General features: G+C 30.9%; 1 protein-coding gene across 1 annotated transcript; it reads right to left on the bottom strand.

Moving 5' to 3' along the window:
• Positions 1-434: 434 nt before the first annotated feature.
• LOC123657621 lies at positions 435-11535 on the bottom strand. Its single transcript, XM_045593142.1, has 3 exons — positions 11489-11535; positions 8347-10438; positions 435-548 (listed from the first exon to the last, which is right to left on the bottom strand). Exons 1-3 carry the CDS (start codon positions 11533-11535, stop codon positions 435-437), a joined length of 2253 nt encoding a protein of 750 aa, XP_045449098.1.
• Between the last annotated feature and the right edge of the window lie 532 nt (positions 11536-12067).

Here is a 12067-nt window from a genome sequence, read left to right as displayed (position 1 = left end):
GCTGAGTTAGATGAACGTTGCATGGAAATAACACACATGTACACACACATACACACAAAGAAAAAGGATTTGTAATAAAATATAGTCTTTACTCCGAGAACAGGATTTAACTAAACATCAAATTGTAAATAGGAATAAATCTCGCTTAGTATTACGGCAACTTGATACACAAAAGCAAATTGTCGGCTACGAGGTGGAAATAAGAGAAAAAGCTAAAGCTCTGTGACTTCTAGGTCTAAATTATAGCCCATCTAATGTGGAATATTTCGCACCATGTGAAAGAAGAAGTTAGAAGTACAGATTAATAAATATAGACACGGTATTGATGGGTGACACCTGCCTGATAAAGCAAAATTTCAGAGCTTTGCAACTCTGCTTTCTTGTTAATTCTGCCAACATGCACGCCTTTCCCCTAAATGCCTCTTATAACTTTCCTAACTGTTCTCCCTTTCTCCTTGATTCAATACTTGTCTCCTCCTCTGACCATGTTGGAAATCATGGTCAGGGCATAGCCGTAGTTTTCTTGCCATGATCTCATCTTTCATTTCCTATAAAGGTCTGACCCCCAATAGCTAAATCAAGAATTCTTCTCTAAGGCGATTTCAGTAGCATGGATTTAGAACGCCAATAAATTTGATTGGTCAGAAGTATTTAAATCGTCTGGGGAGAATGATAAATTATTGTTTTTTTCAATTTTCGTCTGATCCAACAAACATGCTCCAATTACCATTGCGTGTGGAGCATCGTAGCGTACTGTTATAACAATGACATGTATATTTCCTAACCGCTTTTCTATGTCTTGTCCTATACCCAAAGGTTGTCTGGAGGATAACGCTCTTTTAGCGATAAGACCACCTTTTTACATCTTCCTCTAATTGTGTTTGTTTGTATCTTATAATGGTGATCTTTGATTGGGATCGATCGGATCTTTTTTGCAGCATTATATAATATATTACATTTATAAAATAATTCTGTTTTTGTTTCTCATTTCACAATTAAAATTATTTCAAAAACAGATTTTCTGCTTATCATCATTTCTTTATGATGATCAATTCTCAGCGATAAACCCGCTTTCATTTCCTACATTGTTTGTTACATTTCTAGCTTGTTTTTCTTGGTGTATAACAAAGTACATTGTTATGACATAACACATAAGCATGTCCGGTGGCTTTACCTGGACAATTTTCGACTCGTGAAATATTGAGATTTGTAGGTTAAGTTTTAATCTGTGTGTAACAATTTTTCAACCAACAACGTACTAAGTCTCCTCACAAATGACTGAACCACAATTTTATTGTGAAAGATAAAAACGTACATCTAGCCAAACACAATCCTTACTTTTTGTATACATAGCATTCAGACTGTGAATAGTCTTGTTTACTAATACATTTCCTTTTTACTCCTTCATATTGAATACAAAAGGAGTTTTTACCCATGACAAATATTTTCTGGCTCTTTTTTCGTGAAAAAAAATCTACTCCGTCGTGAGTACGCCTCATCCCCGTCATGAGATCATAAGCCTCGGCCAATAAACTCGTTTTCAATGAAATATGACGTTATGTAGTCGTTATGTATGAAATACAAATGAATAATAACTTGCAGATTTAGTGAAGTTTTATGTATTTATTCATAAATACAAATTATGTGTGTATTTTTTTGTTTCGTTTCAAATGTTTTATACTTGGCACGCTTCGGTTAAATTTGTAGTTTAACGGATGACCAATGACAAAAATTTGAAACATTCCTTTTTAGGTCTCAAAAATAAATAAAAATAAGATTTGTCATGTTCTCTCATACATCTTTAAAGTTGATGTTAGTTCTTTAGGTATGTTTTGTTGCAATTCCTTTGAATCAATCTTAAGGAGACAGAAGGATAGTCATATAGCCGCCATAGACTCAGCAGCTTATATTAGCTATAAGGTAATTTTTACTATCACAGGAAATATACAATTTTAAGTAACAAGTAAATGACAAACAAGAACATAATTCAAATAAATAACAAAACTGATACACAGAACACAACGGCAAATCCTTATAATATGTTAGGTACGTTTACCCAGAGAATCCCTCGAGGAATACCTTAAACCTCCTATTTAGAAAACTATTAGTTGAGTATTTTAACAGGATATTGTTCACAAACTATTTTGTCTCCAGAGATTTTCTGTTCAAATTAATTATTTTAAGAATGTCACTTCTTATTTAATAAAAGTCCTTTAGTTTGCTTAAGAGTTGAGAGTATCGAAATTTTGGAAAATAGCTAAGCTAAGAGCATAAAATTTGTTATTATTAGTGATTATAATAATGATCCTTTACTTTTTCAGTAATAATAGCGTAAATTAAATATTACAATCTTTTTTATATCTTACTCTCCCTTTAGGTTAGATTTTCCAAAACCCTCTAACAAATCAGAAAATGTTATTGTCTAAGTATTGGTGTACACAATAGGATTACTCAAATTTCTTCTAAAAAGTTGAAACGAAATCGTCATTAATCTTAAAAAAGAGCGCAAGGTTATGCATTCGTTCAGTAGAATATATTTTAAACTAGCTGTGTCCGCGACTTCATCCGCGTGGAATTTAATAAAACAGTTATTCCTCAGTTCGCAGATAAATAAAATAAAGAAAATTCTAAAATAAAAGTAACCCTAATCTTTACTACATCAGCTATCTGCCAGTGAAAGTCTCGTTAAAAGCGGTCCAACCGTTTCAGAGATTAGCCGGAACAAACAGACAGACAGACTTACAGATTGACAGACAAAAATTAAAAAACATGTTATTTTGGTATATGTACCGTGTATACATCCATATGCGTTTAGAAAAAAACGGTTATTTTAATATTACAAACAAACACTCCAATTTTATTTATTTGTGTATATTGATGAACAAAGAAGTTGGTTGCTCGAAAAGTCTTAGAATAACCGTAACGATGATTGATGAAAATTTAGCTTCAAAATTGTGTTTATTCAAACAACCTCTGACGACCTTCGTGGTGATAATTATTCTTAAATTTAAAGAAGATTATTTATGTTTTGACATTAAGTAACTGACGAAGTGACAATTGATGGCTTCAGAGACCATTATGTCTGTTGTCTATAGACATACATATAAGTTAGAAGTAGCTAGATTTATCTCTTATTTTTATTTTATTGGAATTTAATTTTAAAGTGGTATTGTAAATAGATATCTAAAAAATTTTTATAATGTGTTACTATAACCGTTGTAACAACAAAAATATAATGAAACAAAAATTAAAAAAAGCCCTCCAACAACGAAAAACAACTTTTTCGGCGTGTTTATTTCGATTCAGCTACTAAATACGTACACCTACTTTTCAAACATTACCAGTGGTATGACCTCTTAGTATGAGAATTGAATAGCAGAACCTATATATTCCATTAATTAATTGTCGCTAATTACTAATATGACATGTTATTTGTATAATATTAATGATGTAATTATTCTGCAACAGCAGGTGTGTTATTTTTGTTAAATTGAATAGTTAGAGACTGCTTATGATTTAAATTACACTAACAAATTGACTCTGTTACTATGAAATCTCTATCTGTCACTAATTATTTTTTCGTTTTATGGCAATGATAAATAAGGTCACAATCAAGTTTCATCTATGAATCGTAGACTGCCAAGTGCTAAGTTCTAGAAGTTTTTTTTTTTGTTTCTTCAATCTTCAAGTAGATTACTGTTTAGCAAATCGATCACAACATTGCTTGCACATAATTATTTTGTTGTAAATTTGAGTAGGTACACGCTTTCCCAGTCGAGCTGCTTCTTAATTTGAGAAATTATTTATTGTTTGTTGTAGTACTGCGGTCACCAACCCGCCTGCCCAGCGTGGTGAATATGGGCAAAACACACGAGTTCACGTTATTTTTGGCGTAAACTTGTGGAGGCCTATGTCCAACAGTGGACTGTATAGGCTGTAATGATGATAATGATTTATTGTCTTACCTCAATAGAAAACTTTTTGAACAAATTGATTTCTCTCAGTAAAATTCGCAATCGATAAAAATAAAAATGAAACAAAGTCATTGAAATACAGTATAATGAAATTAATATAAAAACAATGTAATACGATCAACTTTAAAAGTCACAAGGATCGGAAGACGCGACTTGAGAGAATGAATCAATTTGTCTTTTCGTCTTAAGACATCTGTTTTATCCTATTTGTTGAATGAGTTATTCGATTTTGTGATTTTGTTACCAATCGAATTCAGTTACGAGTTTCTCCCTAACTTTGGAAAACATTTCGGTTATTTTTTTTCTTCCAGGTAAAGACATAAAACTTTGTAATTACGCTATTTTTTATTTTTATTTATTTAACATTTTTTTATATGTACAAAATTACTCATGTATAATGAGTGTGCTGTAAGAGGTTTCTTACGCTATGTAATATTTTAAGTAATAAGATGTTAATATTTGATTTTTCAATATTATACAAATATTATGTTATTCAATATAATATTTAGGTATGAATGAATTAATGTTTTTAATCTAATATGTAAGTTATTGATATTTTACTAACGTCAATATTCACACTAAGTTCAATAGCGAATTATTTATACTATTGCCTTGGAGTAGTGGCACAAAAAAAAAATCTAAAGAGAAGCTTCCTTTGACATTATCACAGGAATGCTGGGTGATTATTTGTTCAAAGAATAGGAACGAAGATGCAACGTAAAACTGCTGCTAACCACTATAATACTCGACCGTGATTTAAATAACAATAAATAAACGCTTCAGCCTGTAAAATCCCACTGCTGGGCATAGGCCGCTTTTCCCATGTAGGAGAAAGATCAGAACTTAATCCACCACGCTGCTCTAATGTGGGTTGGTTGATATATTCCCTACTATGAGTAACGATCGCTATCAGGTGTACATGATAACAACAGAAACCGACAGGTTAACGTGATCACCGAGGCACGGTGGGGAGAACCATAAGGACTAACGAGGACCGAAAGTGAATCTTACCCGCGACCGTCGGTATTTAGGTGTCGCGGACACGTCACACGCACCACTACACCAGAGCGGTCATCACAATAAATGAAATTATTAATAAATTATACCATTTTTTTTCAAATTTTGCATTATACTGTGATTTTTATTTGATGTAAATGAACTTTAAAATAAAAATTAGGAGCCAATATACCTAAATGTGTTCTTTAATAAAAACATTATAGATTAATAGATTACAGATAAACTGATCTTTAAAAGAACGGAGGATAAAGGAAAAAAATAGCGAAAATCAACTCACAACTGACTTGAAGTAACCAAGAGAGCATTATATATAACTGTAAAATTATTTTGAAGTTAGTTATTATGACATAACAATTATATACCTATCTAAGTATCTTGTTTTCATTCATTTTTTTGGTATATTGGCTTCCAATATTATATCCAAGACAGTACAGATGATTGTATGTTGTTTTGTTACGCTTTGGAACATTTTGTAGATAATTCGATAAAAACAGAAAAATTGAAAACTTAATAAATTGATCCTTTGCTGATACTGTCGAGTTTTCAAGAGATAAAATTCTTTTTAATATGTCCTTTCAAGAAAATTGTCGCGAAATATTTAAGTAAAATGCTTAAGTAGAGATCTTCAAGAGGCCAAAAAGATTCTAAAGTTTCTGGAGGAGCTTGGGTGGCAAAAGTGAATCGGATTACTCCCACACGCGCAAAATAGGCGCAAAGTCGTCGAGTTGCGGAAACCAGCCCGTGTTAACCATACCATACCATACCATACCAAGTAAGGTGTGATTTAAATATCTGCCAATCTACAATTCATTCGAGTGCGGTTTGCTTAGTACTGGGCCATTAATAAACTGATGCACTAACATAAACAATTAGTGACAATAAAATCGATAAGTAATTAATCTATACAAATAAATAAAATTGAAATGTCTGTTTGTAATATTAAAATAACCGCTTTTTACTAAATACGTATACACGGTACATATACCAAAAATAACATTTTTCACAATTTTTGTCTGTGTGTCTGTGTCTGTCTGTCTGTTTGTTCCAGCTAATCTCTGAAATGGCTAGGCCGATTTTGGCGGGACTTTCGCTGGCAGATAGCTGATGTTATAAAGAGTAACTAAGGCTATTTTTGTTTTAGAAATTTATTTATTTTATAACTCCGCGAACTGAACCATAACTTTTTTGTTAAATTCCACGTGGGGGAAGTCGCGGGCACAGCTAGTACCAAAATAAAATAATAGACTTGTAAATGTAACATATTGCCTCATTCAATAAATGAGCAAGTAGGTGCTTAATCTATATAGTGTTAGTGGAGATAGATTAAGCTCATTTGGGTTGACGTTATCTTTGTCAATCTCATACTAATCTCGACGATTAATCTCCTCAATCTCTGTGCTATACCATATTAACGAAACAATTACTGCTGACGTGATTATACAAACAGGTGCAAAGCTAAGACTAATTTTATGTATGTAAAATAATGACTATTATGAAAGGTATATTTCATAAAACTTTTAAATAAACTTGTTATTGTAAATAGTTTTGTTTGAGATAAAACTTTGTTTGAGTTTAGTAAAAAAATTTGATTAAATAAAAACAGTTATATCTAAATGAAAAAGTAATGTGCATTGATTAATTATTTATTTTAGTTACCTTAAATTAATTATAATTTACCTACTTAATGCAATCGTTACAAAAACACTTTTTTCTGTTTATAGATCTACTAAATGCATAGCGCATTTAACATATACTGCATTATTAAATAACGTTTATAAATATTTCGTAATGAAAATAAAATTGCAAAAAATTGATTTAATTTTTAAATAAGTTTTTTAGAACTACGTCTCGATGTAATAATAAATATTAATAATTAAAATAATAAGCAATAGAAGTCTTTTTTAAATTAATATTACAAGCAACGGTCTCCCACTTCCCACGCAAGTAGTTATAATAAAATATCGTTGAAAGTTTTATGAAAAAACTGATAGCGGCGACGTTTCATGACACGTGGCTCAACGACGTGATCTCCATGTACAAACAACACAACGATTTTCCTTTGCTACTTTAATTTGTATGAAAATATCACGTAAATGTTATAAAATTTATTTTCAACATTTGTGTTTTCTCTCAAACAGAAAATAAAACCGATCTCAATTTACATTGATAATCACTTTCGTGTAACTCAAAAATTAGTCGTTAGATCTCGCTTAGACGTAAATGACTACATGACAAGCATCAGCTTTTGAATAAAAAAAGAATCATCAATATACATCGACAAGTAATAAAACGTAGGTAGACGAAAAAAACAGTCAAGTAAATTACGCGTAATCAAAGATTACTCAAAAATTAGTCAAAAATCTCGAATAAATTTAAATGAGATCACAAGAAAAACATCAGCTTTCTATTGAATCATGATCAAAATCGATACACTCAGTATAAAGTTATGAGGTATAATATAACGTAGGTCGACGAAAAAATAATCCAGTAAATACGCATTATTAGATATAACTCAAAAGTAGGTTTAGGTTTAAAGAATTTATTCTCAAAAAGAAAATTCACTTACATGAGAACAACATAATAAATGTATAATACAAATATTCGCCTTATAAGTAGGTACTTAGTTAACGGAATATAGTATGAATAAATCGTTTTATATTTGTTCTTAATCACTATAAAAGTGGGTATTCTCTAAAATATACTTTGATAGTTGAGACTTAAATCCATTAACTGAGCTTACATTTTTTATATAAGAAGGTAATTTGTTATAAAGTTGTGCTCCATCGAAAGTAATATTTTTTTTTGCAAATTTGGTTCTTACTTTTGGAAGAACTAGTAAGCTTGGTCTACGGGTGCTACGTTTACTGCTTTGTTTTATAAATATCAAATTAGAATGCATGGATTTACTAATAATTTTTCTTACAAAAATACAAGAATTATACACATAAAGTTGTCGTAGGTTCATAATATTCGTTTCTTTATAAAGTGTAGTTGTTGGTGTCAAAGGCGGATATCGAAAAAGTATTTTAATTATTTTATTTTGTTTTCTTTGAAGTTTTTGTAGTTTTGTTTTGCCAGTGTTACCCCATATTTCTATTAAATACAATAAATGCGATTTTACTAAAGAATTGTAGATGTTATATTTTATTTTCTCAGGTATACATTTTGAAACATTTACAAGTGACCCAATTAAAGAAGAAAGTTTTTTATTTATGTAGTCTATTTGATATTTAAAAGTTAAATAATTGTCTATTCGTAAACCTAAATATTTTTCACATGTTTTTTGTTCAATCGGAAAGTTGTCAACAGTTAGTGGATCATGCGGTGCAATAATTTTATTTTTATTTTTAAATACAATGTAACAAGTTTTGGAAGCGTTAATAGTTAAAAGATTGTGATTGAACCATTTATGTAGAACATCTAGATCTTGTTGAGCTTGAGCAATTATATCATTTATGTTACTACCAAAATAAAATAAACAGGTGTCATCTGCATATAAAGTCAGATGACCGTTTAGTTTTAAAGTTGCAATATCATTTACATAAATAAAAAATAGAAGCGGTCCCAAAATAGAGCCCTGTGGGACTCCACAGGTGACAGGTAAAGCACTGCTTTGGATGTCACCAATCTTGACGACCTGCAATCTGTTTGTTAGGTATGATTTTAACATTTCAAGTACAGCGCTCTTGACACCAATGTTTTTAAGTTTTTGTAATAAAAGTTTATGACTGACGGTATCAAAGGCTTTTTTTAAGTCAATAAATACTCCCAAAGCTATGTTCTTTCTATCTAAGTTCTGCCTTATTTTGGTCACTAGATCTACAGTTGCAGCGGTAGTGTTGCTTCTAGCTCTAAAACCGTATTGCCGTTCAGATATGAAATCAAAAGAATCCAAATACGTAACCAAGCGGTTGTGAATTAATTTTTCTAAAATTTTTGAGAGAACGGGTAGTACAGATATCGGACGATAATTTTCTGGGTCTAATAAGGAACCAGATTTATGAATAGGGGTTATTTTTGCAATCTTTAATGAGTCTGGGAATATCCCTTCAGACATGAGCTTGTTAAAACAGTGTGCCAAACTTTTTGATATAGAACTACATAAACATTTTAACGCTTTTGTACTAATTTTGTCTATACCAGTACTAGCATTCGAATCTAGATCCCCTATAAGTCTCTCAATCTCACTGGAACTACATGGTTTAAATGTTTTAAGTTCATGATTGTTATGTTCATTGATTGTATGAATCGGGTGTAGAATGTTGTGATATTGTGTTGGAATTTTTTTAGCCAATAGGGAACCTATTGTTGCGAAATATTTATCAAAAACGTTACAAATATCCTTTATATCAGAAATTATTTTTGATTCTACTTTTATTTTGGAGGGAGCACAACTTTGATTTGTTTTATTCATACATAATTTATTAACTAAAGTCCAGGTCTTTTTTGGATTCTTTGTATTGTTTGTAAAAAGTTTATAATAGTATAAGTCCTTTGTACTTTGTATCAATTCAGCTATTTCAGTTCTCTTTGAATAGAATTTAGTTTTAATATACTCATTGCTAGGATTGTTTTTATATTGCGTCCACAAAAAGTTCCTTTGACTTATTCCATCGATAATGTCCTTGTTTATCCAATCGTCTCGTATATTGTTCAAAATTTTGGTTTTTGTTTCTTTACAGTCAATAAAATGTTGTTTTATTAAATTTTCAAGTTCTGTATAGTTCTTTATTGAGTTAATTAATTGCGTTGAATCTAAGGAGCGATACAACTTTGTGTAATCGATTGATTCATAGGTGGTTCGTATTTTATTTGGAGTTTTAAATTTATTCAATTGAACGTATATGTTTTTGTGGTCTGAAAACGATGAATTAATAATAGCAACGTTGAAATTATTCGTTTTCAAATTTGTGCTTACGTGATCTATGATCGATTTTTTTGTAGTAGAGTCTCTTGTGCAGTGTGATTTATGAATTTTGTTTAGCAGCCTATGCCCTGATTCTTGTATTATTTGTTTATATTCGGTTAGTCGTTTGTTATTTTCCAATAGGTTGATATTAAAATCCCCAAATACTATCGATCTTTTACGTTGTTGAAGTTGGCTGTCATAGTCCTTTATAAATTGTTCAAAGTTTGTATCACCAGGCTTGTAAAGTAATCCAATATCTACCGCACATTGTTCGATGTGTACCCACAGGTAATTGTTCCCACCTTGGTAAGTTGACTCAATAAGTCTGTGCTTTAGATTATTATGTACGTAAGCCGATACTCCACCTCCCCTAGCGTCTGTTCTGAAATTGTAGTAATGTTTATAATTTTCTATCTGTAGTTGTGAGGCTTGATCTTCTGACGCTATCCAAGTTTCAGAGAGTAGGATGATATGAATGGTTGTTGGTATGGATTTTAAAATGCATTTTAATTCATCTAACTTGCCTTTTTTCTTAATACTGCGGGCGTTTAAGTATAAGAAGGATAACCGTGACTTTTCAGTGTGTAATTCTTGATAATCATTTACTACTTGGTAATTTATGGTGTTAGTTGCATTAATATTTATTGTTGCTGATTGGAGTTTTTTGTAGGAGTTTTGACAATAGCCGGCGTTCCGTTAACGTATTTAATTGTTGAGTTTTTTATTTAATTGTTGTAAAAGTACTTGAGAGATCTCGATTAAACTGAAGTATGGCCATATGTCAAGCAACACTTTTCGATTAATAAAAGAATCAACCATATCGGTTCTCCTAGTAAGAAGTTCTGAAGTAACAGATATAAAAAAAAAAAAAAAATACAATCGAATTGAAAACCTCCACTCGAGGCGGGAATCGAGCACACAACGCCCGGAGCAGACAGCAGGGTCAACTGCAAACTGCTAAATTATTAAGAAGTAATGAAATTTCTATTATTTATAATAATTCAATATCGTTCAGTGATCGAGGCACTTAATATTGCCTTGAAAACTCATCATTTCAAATTTATTAATTTTGAGCATGCTTAGCTACCTTTTAATAATTAATATCACAAATGTTTTTTTTTATGAATCAATTTTTTTATCTATTTGAGTCTTGTTTAAGATTATTCCTTCTGGTAAATTAACTAATCTAATCTGGTATATTAGGTAGTCTACGGCTCTAAGTTGTTTATTATAATCAGCTACGTCAAAAACGACACAATCCTTTTATAAAATACATTAACATATTATACATTAACTAGCGACCCGCCCCGGTGTCGCACGGCTGCAATGCTGATACCAAATATAAAATAAAAAATAAATATTTGCAATGTAACGCAAAAAATGTGTTTATTTACGTTGCGACATCACATCAGACATTTCTAAAACTATCAGTATAATCTTCCTTTGGAATCACTCTATTTACTAAATAATTGTCTTTGCTCGCAAATGAAAAAAACCGAATTCAATTACATCGACAAGTAATACAACGTAAGTAGACGAAACAAATTAACAAACGCACTAGTCGTCACTTCGATTTTCGAGGGTTTACCTCGATTTCTCTGTAATTCCACTATCAGGTCCTAGTTTCCTTATCATGGTACCACACTTGGGATATCTCAATTACAACAAAAAAAGAATTGTCAAAGTTGGTTACTAAATTTTTCAAAATATTCACATATACAAAAATATTGAGTGAAACATTTATTACCAAAGATTTATACAGTAAACAGATAATATGAAATATTAATATAGCAAAATGTTACCGGTAAGCTTTTTTAGATTTTCAACCAGATCAAGGTCTGACTCCGGACGCTGATAGAGAACCCTTGGGATTAAAAATAGATGATACATTTTTAGCCTTATTTTTCAACATTCAACCACATCTTTTAATGTATGTTTCTAAAATTAACGGTGCACTATCACAACTTCGTCTGTTTGTTTGTAAAATATTATTATATAAAAAGAGATTCAATAAAATTAACAATATGTTTTTAAGAAAGTTTCTTATAAACATATGCACCAAGCTATAACATGGCTCGCTAATCGGCGAAGCAATGTTAGACTTAAAACGGTAACGTCAGAGGTCAATCTTAATAACAATGTAATATTGAATAATAGTTATGATATT

The sequence above is a fragment of the Melitaea cinxia genome, chromosome 11 (assembly GCF_905220565.1).
Source record: "Melitaea cinxia chromosome 11, ilMelCinx1.1, whole genome shotgun sequence".
NCBI classification, from domain to species: Eukaryota; Metazoa; Arthropoda; class Insecta; order Lepidoptera; family Nymphalidae; genus Melitaea; species Melitaea cinxia.
The sequence above is the reverse complement of the archived record's forward strand: the minus strand, read 5'-3'. Positions and strand labels throughout refer to the sequence as shown.

Coding starts and splice junctions, on each gene's coding strand:
- LOC123657621 (XM_045593142.1), bottom strand. CDS start 11,535: ATGATAAGGAAACTAGGACCTGATAGTGGAATTACAGAGAAATCGAG. Junction 10,439..11,488: donor GGAATTACAGAGAAATCGAG/GTAAACCCTCGA, acceptor AAACGCCCGCAG/TATTAAGAAAAAAGGCAAGT. Junction 549..8,346: donor CTTCCAAAACTTGTTACATT/GTATTTAAAAAT, acceptor AGACCTTTATAG/GAAATGAAAGATGAGATCAT.